Here is a 19,531-nt window from a genome sequence, read left to right on the forward strand (position 1 = left end):
GGAAATAAAGCATTAACCAACATGTTTAATTGTTTAAGGAGCGTGCATACATTTTGTTTTTCATATTTCCCATTGTTAAAAAGTTGTCCTGGAGGCTGTTGTCTGTCTGACATTCACTTGCAGCTGCCATGTAGCTGGCATTTCTCCAGGAGCGGAGAGAGAATTCAGACAGACAGCATCATTGAAGACACATCCCAGGACAAATACAAGCTGACATCTTGAAAGTTATTACTCTGGGCTCAAAATTACTCACAATGTCACAATGATAGAAAAACACTATGCTTTAATTCAAATTAAAATACATTAATTGAAATTAATACAACACTACACTAAGACAAATGCAGCTGTGGTTTCTGTGTTGGCAAATTTAAGAAACAAACACAGATGACCATACCCGTGAGAATATATTTTCCAGAGAGCTGGTGAGTGACTTCCGGGCCTTGTTCTTCAGAATGTCCAGTTTAAACCGGCCGCTGGTGGACAGGTTCTCCGGTATCGCGCTGTTTGGAGAGTTTGGCTTTAAATGCACAAGAGAACATGGAGGGTTAAAATAAAAGAAAATATATATAAACGAAATATATACACACACACACACACACCCATGCTTTAAGTCAAATATACACTACCGGTCAAAAGTTTTAGAACACCCCCATTTTTCCAGTTTTTATTGAAATTTAAGCAGATCAAGTCCAGTGAATAATTAGGGATTAAAAAGAAGCACACGGATTCGGTGCCCTTTCAAGGGTACCAGAGAGGTTTCTCAGCTAAGGGGTTACATTTTGTTAAGCAAATCGATTTCATGATTTCTTTATCTCCAATTGTGTATTTGTTCTATGCTTTAATTTCAGAGTACACTGAGACCTTAAACTGCGTAAATTTCAATAAAAAATTGAAAAACGGAGGTGTTCTAAAAATTTTGACCGGTAGTGTAAATACATCACTAATTCATAGTAAGACACATGGTTTTAAATAATACTACAGAGAATTTATACAATTAATCAATCTTTTCTGGGCTCTACTATTAAACCTCTAAAAGGCCTTTCTGCCCAGTAATAGTGGTGTCATGTAAAGCAGGCTGGCCTTTCAGATGATCGCAAATATGATGTCTCTGTTCTGTTATGCCCTACAGCACAACACTAATGGATGATTAAGAGTAAAAGCTTTTGCCTTACAGAACAAAATGGAATAAATGCTGAAGTAGGAAGCAGAATGGTGTTGTGTGTGTCGCCTGTTTTACTAGATATCCAGACTCACTAGCTCTGAAGCAGATTCATTTCACAGGTTAAGGGTGAAATAGTGACAGCCCTAGCACTCCCTGCGTAAAGAGGAAGTTAAAACAATCCCTCAAAGGGAGCACTTACAGAAGTCTGTAACTTCAAAATACAAAATAAATAAACAGTGTGACATATTAAGTGCAGCATTCAACCACATCCCTTCTCTTTCACTAAAATAATTGTTCATTGTGAAGGACAGTACTATAGCACGGAACCATACAAAGAAGGCAACAGCTTCACTGTCCCTTTAAATATCTCAAAGACAATGAACTAGGCACGGCTGGTCAGCTGAAGACAGTGAGTGTATGCCCTTCATTAGAGAAGCTGACAAATACAGCTAGCCTTGCTTTCATGCAGGTTGACTGGAAACTGCTTTCAATCCTGTATTGTCAACAGAGCAATAAGATTATAGACAACAATATTGTCCTTTTTACGTGAGCAGTATTTCACCAGTTGCATTATGGTGACTAGTGTAGTAATGACCATTGGTGGGCCTTCACTGCAGACACAATGAATCATCCAGTGCGACCGCAGCTGCTTTAGCCTGGCAGTGAAGCTCGTAGTGCAGTGGGGGGTGCAGTACCTGGGGAGTCTCTCCGATGTGAAGATGGCTTTTTTGCTTGGTTTCACACAGCTGCCTCAGATGCAGAATCACCAGCTCATTCTCCTCTTGATCGCTGCCTGGCTTCATTTTCTACACAAGATAAAACAGTGTTGTCATGTTTATTTAAATTGTGTATTACTCTGCATTGTCTTATACTCAGTTTTGGATTTGATCGTCAACCAATCTATCAATGAATAAACATGAATATGGAGTTCATTCACTTTTTTCAAAGAATAATATAGACCTTTCACGACATAGAAAGCATTCATAATACCAAAAACCTCAACTAGTGATGCAACAAATTAAAGCAAAAGCATTATATAAAGTGAAAGTCACATCAGGTGACTATTAGGTACCCCAGCACAAAGGAAAAAGTGCCAATGCTTTTGAAAAGAATAGGAATGAAAACAATTATCTTGAAATGATCTGCTACTAAATCCACTAACTTCCTCATGAGGCCAGAGGGAGTTTGCCAAGCTGAGCTCTATCCTATTGGGCTCTACAGCTCAGAACAAGATGACAAGGCTGTTGTGGAGTAAAGAGGGTTTGTCTTGATGGAATCACCAGACAGATATTTTTAATTTCTGCCCGGCAGCAATGAGACGTGACTGAAATCTGCTATGGCAAGCTTTAGAAAATATTAAATTAAATATGATGTCATTGTTATAATCATACTGAAACATGCAGATATGTAATTAGAACAAGCGTGCAGTAAACTGAAACATGCAGTAAAAAAAGATTAAAACTAATGGACTGGTTTTCCTGATGCCATTTCATCACTAATCCGTTAGCTAATCAATGTAGTTACCTGAACACGTTCAAAAATGTCTGCTTGTTCATTGTCAGTCAATAGGGAGAGATGTCTCTGTATGACGAGCTTGGCTCTAGGTGGATACAGACCTTTAAAAACAAGTAAAATATCAAAAACAATGTAAATGTATTCAATTAAATATTTATTATGATAAATTAGATCTATGTTTTAAAGGGGTAAAGGCTTTGGGTCAGTTTACCTTCAATCCTCTCGCAGAGTTTGTGTAAGTCGTGCATGGGGCAGGCCTCACACAACTTCACTTGGGTCTTTGCATTCTGAAGAGCAGCAGCAGTACTGAACGCTTGTTTTAGAGTTAGCATCACTTCATCAACCTGCCAGGGAAACAAGAACACGGTGGCTAAGATTTTGCAATGCAACTGTTGTTTTTAAATGTTAGACAAAAGTCGAGAAAACTGAGCACTGTAAGTCAATATGCAAAAGCAAAAAATATTTAACATAACCAGTAATGATTTTATGTTTTCAAGTTAAATAGCTCGGTATCTTAAAAAAGTGAAGGCCATACAACAGATTGTTTACTTCAAAGGATGGATACTTAAGCAAACTACACATTCTCTGTTTGGTACAATACCTACAGTTTAGTTTAGGGAATAAGAAATACAAGAGAAGCGAAAAATAGCACGAGTTGTAGCAGAGGGAGTTCGTGTGGAGGGCAGTACTCACCAGAGACTCACTTGCACACTGGAACACGTAGCACACATACTGACTTGGACCGGATTCAAGGGCTTCACGGCAGATGAACCCAAAGTGATCAGTTTGTTTAATTCCCTAAATAAAATAAATGCATACATCTTAAATACTATAATAATGGTGTTTGTTTCAGATGGGCATTGACTGTAGTATTAGACAGCTTTTTCATATATTTTATAGCAGTGGCAAGAAACTGCTTATACCTGTACCTCAAAATGTGCTTTGTGGAAAAAAAGAAACTCAGTGCAAAAGTGAAGCATTTAGTGTCTCCCTAGAAAACTAAAACACGTGTTTATGTGTTTTAATAATACATTTAAAAAACAAATACTCAAAGAGCTAAAGTGGAATTCTATTTAAAAACAGTAATACACTGATTCATCTTCAATAGAGACCAAACACACAACAGTAGCATTGTATACATTTTAGCATTGCTAACTGTTTGTCACATGTTGTACTTCTGGACATCTAGGATTAGATTGCTCTCAAGTCAGTAGCGCATGTCAGTGTTTCCAGCTCTGATGGGGTTTACTCAGGAATTTATCTTCTTATCGCTTTTGGAAGAAAGTGCAACAAGGTACTCTAAAGCCAAGCATTGCATTGTTGATTTGCAGCCGGTCAGTCAAGTCGATTACCGAAACACAAACTGCAAGCCTTCTGTAAGGAAGTCCTCGCCGCTTGTCAGTTTTAACGTTAAGTCAAAGTGAAGGCAGAGAACCAGAGGATTTGTAATGCTTTATTTTCACAAAATGATGGGAGTTTGGAAGCAAAGATATTTTGCAAGCATTACATGTTATAACAAAACAATTGAAGCAAGACAACAAAGATTTAGGAACAAGAAAGGTATGCAAGATAATGTTTACAAAATATATAAGGAATACTTTCTATATACATATCATATACATACTGACCTGAGAACAAGAAGAAATATCTTTAAAATTCTTTTCAAGCACCACTGTTTTGCTGTCAGGACTAATAAGGTTCACTTCAAAACGGCCAACCTATGAAAAGAAGCACAATAATAAGTCTATTTTGAATTCAGCTCTCATCTCACTGATGGAACAAGTAGAGAAAACAAGTCCATAACATCTTCTGATAAGTAGAATATCTCATGATGGAGCCCAGGGCTGTAATCCTCTCTCTTTGTGAACACATGCATAATTAAAGGCATTAACAAAAGAGGTCCTCTAGTTACTCATTTATAAAGGACAATAGGAACCATGCCAAAGGAAAGCGATGTCCAATCCCTTCAGTGAAGACTCCCTACACATCTCCAGCTGTGTTTACATTTTGCAAAATGAAAATGCAACAACTGTGCTTTACCATCAAATACTTGTCTTTTTTGTTCAATGCACATCTATTGATTCTTATTACGTTCTACAATAATTAAACTAGAATTACATATACAGTACTGTGCAAATGTTTTAGGCAGGTGTGAAAAAATGCTGTAAAGTAACAATGCTTTCAAAAATAGACATGTTAATACATTATATTTTTTAATGAACTAAATGCAAAGTGAGTGAACAGAAGACAAATCTAAATCAAATCCATATTTGCTGTGACCACCCTTTGCCTTCAAAACAGCATCAATTCTTCTAGGTACACTTGCACAAAGTCAGGGATTTTGTAGGCATATAGTCAGTGTTTGATTAAACAATTATACCAAACAGCTGCTAATGATCATCAATTCAATATGTAGGTTGAAACACAATCATTAACTGAATCAGAAACAGCTGTGCAGGAGGAATAAAACTGGGTGAGGAACAGAAACTCAGCTAACAAGGTGAGGTTACTGAAGTTTATTGTCAAAAGTCAAACATCATGGCAAGACTGAGCACAGCAACAAGACACAAGGTAGTTATACTGCATCAGCAAGGTCTCTCCCAGGCAGACATTTCAAGTCAGACAGGGGTTTCCAGATGTGCTGTCCAAGCTCGTTTGAAGAAGCACAAAGAAACGGGCAACGTTGAGCACTGTGGAGTAGTAGTTAGGGCTATGGACTCATAACTGGAAGGTTGTGGGTTCAAATCCTGGGTGGAGCAGTGCTGTTGTACCCTTGAGCAAGGTGCTTCACTTAGATTGCTCCAGTAAAATGCCCAGCTGTATAAATGGGTACAAATGTAAGTTGCTAAATGACAAGTAATGTAGAGGCATTGGTCGGCCAAGGAAACTTACTGCAGCAGATGAAAGGCACATCATGCTTACTTCCCTTCACAATCGGAAGATGTCCAGCAGTGCCATCTGCAATTGGCAGAAAACAGTGGGACCCTGGTATACCCATCTACTGTCTGGTCAGAAGTGGCCTTCATGGAAAACTTGTGGTCAAAAAGCCACAAAAATGATGGAGCCCAGGGCTGTAATCCTCTCTCTTTGTGAACACATGCATAATTAAAGAGGTCCTCTAGTTACTCATTTATAAAGGACAATAGGAACCATGCCAAAGGAAAGCGATGTCCAATCCCTTCAGTGAAGACTCCCTACACATCTCCAGCTGTGTTTACATTTTGCAAAATTTACCATCAAATACTTGTCTTTTTTGTTCAAAAGCCGATGTGGCAACAAGGCCCATATGCACAAAAACACAGGAACTGTGCTGCAGAAAAATGCCAGCAGCTGCTCTGGACTGATATTTGGCTGTGGCAGAAGGCAGTTTGTTTGCCGAAGGGCTGGAGAGCTGGTACACGGGTGTCTGCAGGCAACAGTGAAGCATGGTGGAGGTTGCATCCTTGCACGTTTGGGACTGCATTTCCCAAATGGAGTTGGGGATTTGGTCAGAATGAATGATCTCCTCGATGCTGAGAAATACAGGCAGATATTTATCCATCATGCAACACCATCAGGGAGGCATCTGATTGGCCCCAAATTTCTTCTGCAGCATGACAACGACCCCAAACATATCAGGCCCCCACAGAGCCCTGATCTCAACATCGAGTCTGTCTGGGATTACATGAAGAGAGAGAAGCAACTGAGGCTGCCTAAATCCACAGAAGAACTGTGGTTAGTTCTCCAAGATGTTCGGGCCAACCTACCTGCCGAGTTCCTTCAAAAACTGTGTGCAAGTGTACCTAGAAAAATTGATGTGGTTTTGAAGGCAAAGGGTGGTCACACCAAATATGGATTTGATGTAGATTTTTCTTCTGTTCACTCACTTTGCATTTTGTTAATTGATAAATATAATCTATTAACATGTCTATTTTTGAAAGCACTTACTTTACAGCATTTTTTCACACCCACCTAAAACTTTTGCACAGTACTGTATATTTATATACCAATCTGAGAAGATTAAGATCGATTAAGAAGATGGAAAAGCTTTGTGAAATACAACTAAAGTACTCACGCAAAGGAAGCAATACTCAAATTAGTTTTATGAGGGCTTCTGTGTAATTTATATAATGGTTTTAATGTTTACATTACATCTGAAATTAACAGCATGGTGTATAATTAAATTATAAACCTGGGTGCACCGTAAGCCTTGTATAAATGTGTTGCTGTACCTGGAAAAGCATCGTCCTGTTCTTTTCTGCATCTGAGGGCTGCACATGGGTGGGTGCGCTGGCATGCCTCCTGCGGACTGGACCCTTTGAGCTGCCGTCTATCATCTTCTTCTGCACCCCTGCAGCCAAGCTGTTACACCTGGTGCGGAACTCCTGCTGGTCATCGAGCCCTGAGTCCTCCAAGATGCACTCTGGGAAGGCACTACGCGAGCCATACAGACTGGCCTGGCTGGTGCTGACAGAGAGGACACTGGTCCCATTCCCAGCCTCTGCAGCCCCACAGCCCTCAGAGGAATCCAGGACACTGCTGAGCGGGTCAATCAGGGGGTCTCCATCCCCTATGGTGAACTCAGCATGGGAGTTTGTCGACTCCCGCTGTTCGTTCAACAACTTCAGACGCTTCCTGTCTATCTCATGTTGTTTAAACTTCTCAATGCAGTCATCTATCAGGGTGGAGGGAGCCTTTTTGTGGGAGACCGTCACCTTCCCGCAGTAAAGGACCTCGAATTTCTGAGAGTTATAAAAAGCCTCCTCCCCCTCCTGCTTGGCCTTTGCACCCTCTTTGAGGGCTGTCTTTGACACCTGCCGGATACTGCTGATCACATCAGGGACCTGGAGCAAACAACAAGAGAAGCAAGTCATTGCACAGAAGCACCCAATGCATGTTCAAACCCATACCCTAAATCAATGTATGGTGAAGCACTGACTGTGACTACTTAAACATGGAGATGAGGAGCATGTTTAAAGCAGTATTTGTGGATGTAAACCTTATTCATTAGCAAAATGCTTCCTGACAAAAACAGCATTTTTTTAAAACAAAATCCATTGTTCTCTTAAATTAAACTCATCACATGTTATAAATGAAGAGAGAGAACTGCTGTAATATTGAACAAAAACAACCAGAAGTCTTAGTTTTTCATTATGCTTAGACCATTTCCTCAAATACTTGAAAGATGAAAGGCTGCTCACAAACTCTTCAGTATGATGTAATCTATATTTTTGCACTGCCAGACCGTTACTCCAGGAAATACATTTTTTTTAGTGCAGTGGGCATGTTATAGGTCAAAACCTAAAGGATAAAAGCTACTATATAACAACTAAGAAAATAAACCAGAAAAACACTGGATGTAAATCTCAACTGATAAATGAAACTATAAATAAACAAACATTTCTGTTGCAGACAGAGCGGCACAGTTTATTGCAAATAAATCTAATCTACATGACTATAATCAAATAGAGCCCCGGTACTTTCTACTTCATTGGCATGGAAATTGGAACAATTCTGCAGGAGCTAAACTTACAACTGAGTAGGTCAACAATTGACTTAAAAGACAGAAGTTCACTGCTGGCAAAATATCCATCCTAAATTTGCCACACCTTTTCCCTCGTGTTTCAACATCTTACCACAGAAGATTATTTTAAATTATTACTGGTGTCCCAACTGACTTGACTAAGAAGTACCAATTACAATACACAATAAACTCCCATATGCAGTCCGTTATGTTTGTTTTTAACCACCTGATAAAGGACTTTATCAGCATGAGAACAGAGGCAATACAATATAGTCAAACTACAGAAATACCCCATCTTCCACTTACTGTATCATACAGTTTTGTAACCGAGCCTGTATATTACTGAAATTGAGGCTTACATCATTCAAACTACTAAACTGGAGGCTTATCAACAAATACATTTTAAAAGAAGGAATACATATCTGAATGGCTTCACAACACACTTACAATTACTGGTGCTTGGTGAAGAACAGCAGAATGATTACTGGCCTACATATCCGTACTTTTGCATCATATATTTTCCATAAACCACTGTTTCACAAATAGAGGTCCAAACACCATAAGTTGCAGTATAGCCTCATTCTCTTATCTTATTTAATATGATTTGATTTATATATGTATGGTAATAATTATAATAAAAATAAAATAATTTACATTTTTGATACATTAAAGTTCTTTTGAAATGTCTTGAATGTATATATTGATATTTCAAGAAGTTATTTTCCCTCTGCATGTTTTTCTAATAAAACACATCAAGCAGTCAAGTTTTACTCCAGGTTCAAAGCCCAAGCCATGAGATATTTGCTTTTCAGATAAAAAGACTCTGTGCTCCAAGTTGTTCCTAGCTCTTAGCAAATAGTACTGACCTTTGTTGGGAGAATAGTTTGTTGACATTAAAATGCCACAGCTTTGCAGCATAAATAGTAACCTTGTAAAGACAGTGTTAGTAAATCATAGTTTAGAAGAAAGAAAAACAAGAATCAGGACTCCAAATTAATCATAATAAAGCCAGTAAAGTTTATTCAAGACAACACACCAAAGACATCAGTTTAATAATATTCACGCTTATTTATAGGTCTTTATGCGATACAGAATACTAAGAGTTACGGTGAACAACCGTAACAGTTATGGTGAACAAAAACACTGCATCACCCTGATTTGACCAAAACTATTGCATTACTTCAAAATGTACTTCAGATAGTGTGTGTAAGCATCTCCTGTAAATAAGACAGTTGTGTAAACTTTGTCAAGGGCACCAACATGCTGAAATGTACATCAAGATACTACAGAGAGCACCAAGGCTGATAATGATTTTCAAAATGGGTTAAAAAAACCTGACTCCTTTCCCTCCTGAAGGACTGATCAAGAAATGAAAAGCTTTTACAGTAATAAAACTGATTTAAGACAGTCAGATGCACCCTGGCAGAAAACTATAAAAACAGCAACAGAATTGGGCCAATAGCCAAAAACAACATAGGAGACAAGACAAGCTGATACACATGCTTAAGAAGAGTAGCTCTGCTCAAAGGAGAACTGACAGACCTGCGAGATTTTATTACACAGCCGGAACACAGCGTTCCCGTTTTCTACGTCAACTACAGACTCGGGCATTTTGAGGCTACCTTTCATAACACAGACCCACAATCAAGGTGTGGAAGTTGAGCATGTAGCTTCATTACCGAACCAAACTTTAAAGCACACGGCATGAAAACTTTGAAGGAAGTCAAAAATCAGATTAACAGCCGACATGTTTAGGCAAGTTATCATGAACATAAAGTAAAAGTAAGAAGGGGAGTTAATTGTGCGTTGCTTGGCTCACTGATGGTCACTGTTGCTGATGAATGAACTGCACAATTTCTTAGACAACAGAAACAGTTTTCCTCAGATAATCCAACTTGAATTGTGGGCAGAATATGTTTGGTATAATACATGTTATGTATTTATAGCTTTACAAGATGTTAAGTGATTAGGCAGTATACATCTGCTTGTTTTGTAACTTTTTTTTTGGTAACCAACACAGTTCCTCTGTGTGGAAGGAAAGCAAGAATGTTGCTGTATACTGTGAGCCTGAAGCATTACAGACTGACCGGATGTAGGGTTTTTACACAGTATATTATGATAACCTTTGATAAATTATTCTATATAAAATATCCCTGGAACCAGTCGGAAATATTTCAATTAGGTCCAGAAAAAAACATAATTAAATTTCTACATTTAATCAAGAGATGATATAAACCTGCAATGTTGGTCTATTATGTTAAGAGTATCAGGATCAGCTATTAAATAAAGCCTAAGTCAACACTTGTATGTATTTTGTAGGGGTTGAATTTTTCTTTATTTTTTTAGTACAAGGCTTAGATATTTCAAATCTTACTAAAGGAGAAGAGTATTCAGAAGCCAAAAAATTCACTAGGCTGAACCCTGCTTCACTAATCTAAATTGATGTCAATGACAATAAATTTGAGTAGGAAAAGTTCTACATTCTCAGAACCTAAACAGAATCTGATTTTACTATATATCTGAACAGCTAATAATATCACCATTCACATACGTTTCAAACATGCATAAATCAAATTAATTAAAAAACACAATGTAATACAGTACAAACTTGTTAACACTATAATTCACAAACTGAAACTTATTCCTACATTGATATTGTGGAGGCTTTTACAGAAAGAAAATTACAGGAATTGCAAAGTGAGAGAATTACATAATATTATAATTTAATCAGATAAAGAAGTACAATACCACCGGCGATTCCTTTAACCAGTAACTCATTCGAGGGTAACAGGTGGCAAATACAACTCTCTCACTCCTTGAACAAGGTCATATATATAAAAGCCGCACATTACCAACTTTACTGGCATCTCATACACGGAAAAAACCTGAAGCCAGAGAATGTACTTTACTTAGGTAGGAGATTTTTTTTTGTTATCTTGGGAACATTTTATTCCTCTATAAGAAATGCTCCCGGAAAGTGGGGTAAAGCAATTAGTTATGATAAGGCCATGTTTTCACGCCTTTCTTAAAGAAACACCCATATTTACATTAACTTACTGGAAACCATTGCTGACCCTTTCCCCAAATAACAACCCTGGAATGGACACATTTTTTGTGTTGTTTAATGAAACAAGTGAGGCTATTTAAGGAAAATCACCTTCAGACTTTTCTTTTTCTGTGGCTTAACTGCTCCACCCATTGGTGTTCTCTGCTGCCCAAGATAAAATACATGTTTTACTAAAATGTGCAACATGGTGTGATACCTCATCATCCAGATGCTAGACTGATTATCTCAAATGAACACTTTTGGCTTTCACAGACACTAACTCAAACTAACAGTTTGCAGAAGGTTGCAGTGGGGTCATGTGACCAGGGCAAGGGAGACTGGAATCCAGGTTACAAAGGGAATGACAAATCATGACATCAATGCCAACAGGAGCCAAAGAGGGAACCTCTTTTTGGGATAATTCCTCTAACTGCTTATCTGCAATACACTAAAGTAAAGACTGCCCAGTCAGTCCTCCTAGGAAACCATCCCTTACAGATATAAAAATGGGCCATGCAAGTAATTGAAATTCAAGCAGTCCATTTTTAATGGTATAATGAATAAAGCACAGATCCAGTAGGAGCAATTGTGCATGAACAGAAGTCTGATTTTAGCAGCTATTTTCATTTTTCCCCAAATGGAGGCAGAACAGAACATAATATATATTATATTATATAATTATATATATATATATAAATAATCAACCAAGGTTGCAAATGTGAGATTAGACAGTTTACTTTAGACATAATATGGTGTATTCCTGTTGTGACTTCCCAATAAAACAACAGTAAATATGAATTGATTAAGAATCAGAATAACTCTCAGTGTAAAGCTAAAGCTAAAAATCACGAGCATTACACTGAGAGAAGTTATTATAATCCAAGCATTCGTTTGTCAGATGCACATTTTGGTGCAGCATGATGGATAGATTGCTTCACTGCAAATCTCTAATATGAATCACGACGGCCGTGAAATAACAATACAAAAATAAAAATCTCTGAAAAGACAAGGATTTTTCTGTCGGACAAATTAACACTGCAAGATAATGGCTTGAGGCAGGCACCACAAGGGGGGGAAATGATGACACTTCATGATGCAGAACCGTTGCACTTTTGTCAGAATTGATTAATTACTGAACACCCTCATTGTGATGTTATCAGATTCGGTGAGATGTGCTCAGAATACTTGCCGTGACTCTGCATAAAGTGAACTCATTATTTAGCAAAGAATGAATGAAGCTGACAGGAACAGGTCATTTTCCACTCACCATTTTTTCAGCCTAATTCTTGTAGAGCTCATTGATACAGAGGTGGATTCTACTTCAGGGGGTTTCTTTAAATGTTGTTGTGTTTTTGTTGTGATTAATTATCCCACTACATTTCTTTTATTTTTTCTTTTAAACTAAAGCTTGGTTTTCCTAAACAAGCATTGATTTCACCTGTTCAATATCCTTCTACAAACACATTCCGTATTTCACTGCAAGAAATATCTGACCATTTAACATTTTGTTAATATGAACCAGAATCCAAAAGCACTGTTCAATTTTAAATATTACATTTTTTAAATCTCATTAAACATGTATTCCAATAAAGCATAACACCTATATAGCAAACCTAGTCTCAACAAACTATTCCTATGAAGAAAATACATACATACATGTACACATAAACAGCCTAACAGAAGCACCAAATACAGCTATAAAAAGTTGCAATACATGAATCTGTTATCAAAATGAATATATTTCTTTCTGTCTAGTGTATAGTTAGATCATTAAATTTTTCAGGTCTATTTGATATAAATATATTTAAATTGAACAAATTTTGTGGAATGGTAAAATCAATATTTCTCAAGATGCTGGTCAAGTCAGTACAGTGTTTAGCTGTCCATCCCCAGAGAGCTAAACAGTTGAATACAGAAAAAATAACACAAATTTGATTAAATATTACTGCAATCATGTCATAGTAGTGCACAAAACTGCAGCAATGTGTATAAATTGGACAATTTCAAAAGTATATCGCATTGCATGATACACAACAGAGCGATATTATAGAGTAACACTTACATTTGATTTGATTAGCCACAATAAAACATTAATTGTTCTGTCCTGGGTGTCCGAGCATGTTATGCTTAACAGAGCAAATACCTTTTGCTGAAATGTCCCTGTTGTGTTTTTATTTGAAACAGATGGGCAGCTACTGATCTACTTTATCTTTCAGCTCCAAGCCAAAACAATTCAATGGGAAAGAGAGGTGAACTGACCCATCTAAACACTGAGGTGACTGAACAGGATACATAAATCAAAGATCACACAGGATCACACATCTGGATTAGCCTCATTTCTGATCATACATTCACAGGAAATAACAAAAGAGCTTACTATCTGCAGAATAAAAGTGCAGATAAAAGCTGAAAATCTAATTACTCTGACTTTTGTAAATACTTTGAGCTCAGCTTAAAAGACATATTTAATAAAGATGGTGAACAGCACAAAGAATTTCAACCTCACTACAGAATTACTGATGGAAATGTTTGTAAGCTTGCAATTCATGGTTTAAACATGAGTTAAGGTAAAATATAGATGTATTTCATACAACTGGTGCAAGTATATTTATAATATGACTATTGGCTCCTTTTACAGGAACTCATACAGACTTTAGGTCACAGTGAACAGTGTACAACAATCTGTGACCTATAAATACAGCACACACTGCAGAAGTGAACTGTTATTGTTTTCAAAAGAAATTCAGGTGCCAAAGATGACGGGATCTTTGAATGACTTAACTAACATCACATTTGTTGCATTTACTAAACAGAATTCATATGAAGCATTGTTTAAGAATACATTTGACCATGTCATCATTACCACCATTAAACAATTTAAAAAGTAGGCTACCCAACATTGCTATTAAATAAGGTGTCAATGCCAACAAAAATATAACTTTTCCTTCTTTTTAAACCAAACTATTACTAACTTTCAAATATATTTAGATGTGTTTTTCCAAGTATACCCTTTTCAAATATTCCTTATTTTTTTCTTTAATTCTCACATTTTGTAACCTGTAATCAAATTACAGTAGTAGCTTGTAAGATTCCTCTTGGACAGAAAGCTTTTGGGAATTGACAAGCATGCAAAGTCTTCCCACAGTGTGTTACTAATGGCATTCCAGTAACTGAAAATAAACAGTAGTCCTCCTCATTACGATTCTTGGGAAGTCAAAGTTCATGGGCCAAATATTCTACTAGAAATAATTTCACATTCCAATCACAAATCGGGAATCTTCACAGCACCGGTATTAGAAATTACTAACCGTTTGCCATGAGTCCAGTTTTGGTCAATAAAATACCTACTGGAGTCTAACCACTCCATAAAGGCGTTGTCATGTGCTTTTACTGTATACAGCATTTTGGAGGTCAACTGAAGGTTGGCAAGTATTTCAAAAGCAATTGCAATGAAAAGAATCCACTTGGAAACTTATTGCCTTCCAATTTTAAATGATCCACCTCTATCAAAAAAGGTCTTGATTCACACATTAAATTATAAAAATCCCTTTCTGCTAGCAGGGTACATTTCACCAATCACTGTGAATATGAGTTCCTATGGACAGATATGTCAGCACTCAGCAAAATAATCTACTACTGCTACTACTAGTACCAAATAATAGCCTAATAATTGAATTGCAATGATGCCTTGCAGTAATTTACAATACTGCATGTCCGTCTCTTAGGACCCTGTGGATTATGAGTCCATATGGTACACTTTGATCCCACAACCCACAGATTTTTTCAAATATGGACAACAAGCTCAGTAGCCTGTCTCTGAATCACACTGTAGGCAGGGACTGTGGAGTGCATATTGTCCTACCCTTCGCTGTGTGAAAAGCAAGATGCCCGTCATCAAACCTGTTCCATGAATCGGCAACATTGAACTGCTATCTTATCAACACTCCCTTTTCCAGTGAAATGATCAATTCACAAAGAGGTGATAAAAGGCGCACAAAACAAAGTGTTTGTTATTAATGCAGAAAATTATTATTGGCAGTTAATGGAGTTTAACCTAGCATAAGCACACTCTTACTGGAAAGGCAAGCCACTCTGGAGCTATTAATACTTTAGAGAGCAAATGAAAAACAACTTGGAAATTAGTGTGTACAGCATGCTCTGTGTCAGGGGATTTCTTGTTTGTGTAAGTATAACAATGGGCTGCTGGAAAAATGCTGCAGCCTAAATCAGAGCTGTCTTACATTTTTAAATCATTGTCGTTTTCTGTAAAAGACTCTTTTGTTTTAGTGTTTCTCTTGTGTTTCCGGTGTTATATGTTCAGATGTAATTTACATTATTTGTACATCTTATTTGAATTGATATATGACTCCATTCAGTGTACACAATCCAACATTAAAAAAAAAAAATGTTCCTGTGTTTGAACTACATAACCTAGTCTACACTGTTCACTGCAAACAATATTTTTAACAATATCTACATATTATCCATAACCTTTAGGTGCTGACAGATTTGTTACCAAAATAACATTATAATGAACCTGGGAAGGGAGTTCAGCAGTCACAGTGAAAGAAGCTACTTGGTTGAACTGCTGAGTGAAGAGTAAATGTACAGCTCTGTCTTCTGGCTCAGATTACTGGATTACGAATCCACCCATGGAACACAAGAAAAAACTCAATGACAGAGGCAGAAGATCACACTTCTCCTGAACCAAAGCCTGTATTTTCACACTCCCCTGCAGAAACCTGAATCGGTGAAAAACAAACAAACACATACATACATACCAACCAGTACCAGCTCAGCTGAGAAATGTAAGTAGACAGACAAATAAGGCAGTCCTCTGAGAAAAGCCTTAATGGAATGGCACTGCTCCAAAAGGAGGCTGGAACAACCTACTACCCCCAGTATAACCCCTATTTCACACTCAAAGTATTTTTGAATACTCAAAGCACTTGAATAATTTATATTAAATCATATCCTTGCCCTTAAAAGAAACACGGTTTACACAAGCTATCAGTTTTTTTGTCACTGTGTCCATATTTGTAGAAATCGCTTGACAAATATGAGAGCATAGAACAGGCCAGCCCAGTATCAATACTCTCCATATCGGGGGGCAAAACTCACACTATTTCAGCCTTTAAAGACATAAACGGCACCTGTAACAGTCCTGGCCAATTTCTGCTTGTTTGCCTCTTTTTGCTTTAGGACCATTATGCTGGGGTGGCAATCTTTAATCTCTTGATTTTGAAAAATATGTCAATGCATATTTCCTTCTGAAATAAGCATAACATGCAAGATTATTTCATTACAATGCCCAGGTTTAAAATAGTGCTTTCAAAAACACTAGTTTTGGGGACTAATTCTGATTATCTTGTTTTTTTTTCTGCTGAGTAAGCAGTAATAATGAGTTTTTCCCCCCTAGAATTGATTAGGCATAGAGTAGCATAAATAATAATGATGGATATTTATGACTTAAGAATGTTCTTTCTGTCTCCTTGAAAGCAGCCAGAGTATAGTTATTAATATTTAAGACAGAATCGAGTGCTATCCTCGCAAGATACGCACAGCTGAGCACTTACTGTAAATCACTTGGGGAGCTTGGCAGCTCCTGCTGTCTATCACTGCAAATGTATCACAATAGGACAAAACATGTCTGACAATACAGTTTTACAAGAAAACAGTGAAGAAGGTAAAGTATTAAATTAAAAGGCAGCTCCACCTCACTGTGAGAATTATAGATATTATGAATAATGGCATACAAATAGCTCCAAAACAGCATGACAAAAATAAACATAAATATATATATGTCACCTATCCTTCACATTGAAATATAACATTTTATACATTTAAAAACCAGCAAAAAGCTGTTATCTTTCAGCAAGTATATGGGCAGAAAAAGAAAACACTACAACATCCATCACAGGAATAATCCTTTTGTGTTTATTGTTCCATACTTTTCCTTCACGTCATTCTACATCTGTACACAGTGCTCAAACACAACAACAGTCACCTGCACAACATCAATCCTAAAGTCAACACCGCTGAGAGAATTTCAACATCAACAGCTGTTGGTCTTTTTAGTGAAGTGTAAACCCGAAAGGAAAGAAAAAAAAAAAAAAAAAGCAAAATAAGAGGAAACAAGAGGAAATGTATTGTGTTCACAAAGCAATAAAGCAGCATGATGATATACAATGCATCTGCAATTCTAAGCTATATCAAAATGTTAAGATGTATGCCAGCAGTTTCCACAAAATAGAAATGGACTCCACATTTTTTCAACAAAGATCCTTTAGTATAGTGGTTCTCAATTACCAAAATTTAAAGTTTTTCCCTTCTCTATGACTCAGTCCATTAATCTCTACATTACTGAGACAATATACTACATAATATATTGTGTTTATCAGTTAGAGTATCTTTCTAAACCAGGAACAAACATTGATGTAACTGTGAAATAAAACACTCTGTACACAATCATTGTTTAATTCCTCAGCTCTGCATTTCCCTTTTACTGCCTTCAAGAACCATATGCTGATATCACTCCAGACTGATCCCAGGACACCACAGGGTGTTCCTGGTTTGCAAAACACAAAAAACATGAGTCAGCAATGGAAATGGCTTATTTTGGCAGTGCAGCCCAACAGAAAAGTAGAGATAAACAAGAGCTCTTCCCCAACAAACACCCATACAGCTAACTGCCATGTAACCCATTGTTTATCAGCCTGGACACCCTCCAGACCTCACAATATCTCTCACTTCCCAGATTCTTTTAACAGACACACAAGTAATCAAGTACAGAAAAGGGGAATCCATGCAGCTTTTAACCTTAAAACATTACATAATCGCTCCCCCCGCTCCATTAAATCAATACATTTCAATAAAAAATATAGGCTACAGTACTGGAGCCAATTCTATATGTAGACATTATTTTGTCCAGCAATTTGCTTTAACAATGTAAAAGCACACTGTTACAATTAGTTTGGATCAGGTGACACCTGCCAAAGATAAACTGACAACAGGGCAAAAGGTTTTTTACTCCCATATACAGTGAGGGGAAAAAAGTATGTGATCCCCTGCTGATTTTGTACGTTTGCCCACTGACAAAGAAATGATCAGTCTATAATTTTAATGGTAGGTGTATTTTAACAGTGAGAGACAGAATAACAACCAAACAATCCAGAAAAACGCATTTCAAAAAAGTTATAAATTGATTTGCATGATAATCAGTGAAATAAGTATTTGATCCCCTATCAATCAGTAAGATTTCTGGCTCCCAGGTGTCTTTTATACAGGTAACGAGCTGAGATTAGGAGCACTCTCTTAAAGGGAGTGCTCCTAATCTCAGCTCGTTACCTGTATAAAAGACACCTGTCCACAGAAGCAATCAATCAATCAGATTCTAAACTCTCCACCATGGCCAAGACCAAAGAGCTGTCCAAGGATGTCAGGGACAAGATTGTAGACCTACACAAGGCTGGAATGGGCTACAAGACCATCGCCAAGCAGCTTGGTGAGAAGGTGACAACAGTTGGTGCGATTATTCGCAAATGGAAGAAACACAAAATAACTGTCAGTCTCCCTCGGTCTGGGGCTCCATGCAAGATCTCACCTCGTGGAGTTTCAATGATCATGAGAACGGTGAGGAATCAGCCCAGAACTACACAGAAGGATCTTGTTAATGATCTCAAGGCAGCTGGGACCATAGTCACCAAGAAAACAATTGGTAACACTACGCCGTGAAGGACTGAAATCCTGCAGCGCCCGCAAGGTCCCCCTGCTCAAGAAAGCACATGTACAGGCCCGTCTGAAGTTTGCCAACATCTGAATGATTCAGAGGAGAACTAGGTGAAAGTGTTGTGGTCAGATGAGACCAAAATCAAGCTCTTTGGCATCAACTCAACTCGCCGTGTTTGGAGGAGGAGGAATGACCCCAAGAACACCATCCCCACCGTCAAACATGGAGGTGGAAACATTATGCTTTGGGGGTGTTTTTCTGCTAAGGGGACAGGACAACTGCACCGCATCAAAGGGACGATGGACAGGGCCATGTACCGTCAAATCTTGGGTGAGAACCTCCTTCCCTCAGCCAGGGCATTGAAAATGGGTCGTGGATGGGTATTCCAGCATGACAATGACCCAAAACACACAGCCAAGGCAACAAAGGAGTGGCTCAAGAAGAAGCACATTAAGGTCCTGGAGTGGCCTAGCCAGTCTCCAGACCTTAATCCCATAGAAAATCTGTGGAGGGAGCTGAAGGTTCGAGTTGCCAAACGTCAGCCTCGAAACCTTAATGACTTGGAGAGGATCTGCA

At 37.7% G+C, this 19,531-nt stretch overlaps 1 protein-coding gene across 2 annotated transcripts in view; it reads right to left on the reverse strand.

The window, feature by feature from the left end:
- tbc1d4 (TBC1 domain family, member 4) overlaps positions 1 to 19,531 on the reverse strand; it is a 53,417-nt gene that overhangs the window by 19,242 nt on the left and 14,644 nt on the right. For both annotated transcript variants that reach the window (XM_066706567.1, XM_066706568.1), the window contains exons 2-8: positions 6,889 to 7,500; positions 4,306 to 4,395; positions 3,371 to 3,475; positions 2,889 to 3,021; positions 2,687 to 2,778; positions 1,858 to 1,968; positions 395 to 517 (exon numbers count right to left, since the gene is read on the reverse strand). In XM_066706567.1, coding sequence (XP_066562664.1) covers positions 395 to 517; positions 1,858 to 1,968; positions 2,687 to 2,778; positions 2,889 to 3,021; positions 3,371 to 3,475; positions 4,306 to 4,395; positions 6,889 to 7,500 — 1,266 coding nt within the window. The remainder of the gene's footprint in view (positions 1 to 394; positions 518 to 1,857; positions 1,969 to 2,686; positions 2,779 to 2,888; positions 3,022 to 3,370; positions 3,476 to 4,305; positions 4,396 to 6,888; positions 7,501 to 19,531) is intronic.

Source organism: Amia ocellicauda, chromosome 6 (assembly GCF_036373705.1).
Source record: "Amia ocellicauda isolate fAmiCal2 chromosome 6, fAmiCal2.hap1, whole genome shotgun sequence".
NCBI lineage: Eukaryota > Metazoa > Chordata > Actinopteri > Amiiformes > Amiidae > Amia > Amia ocellicauda.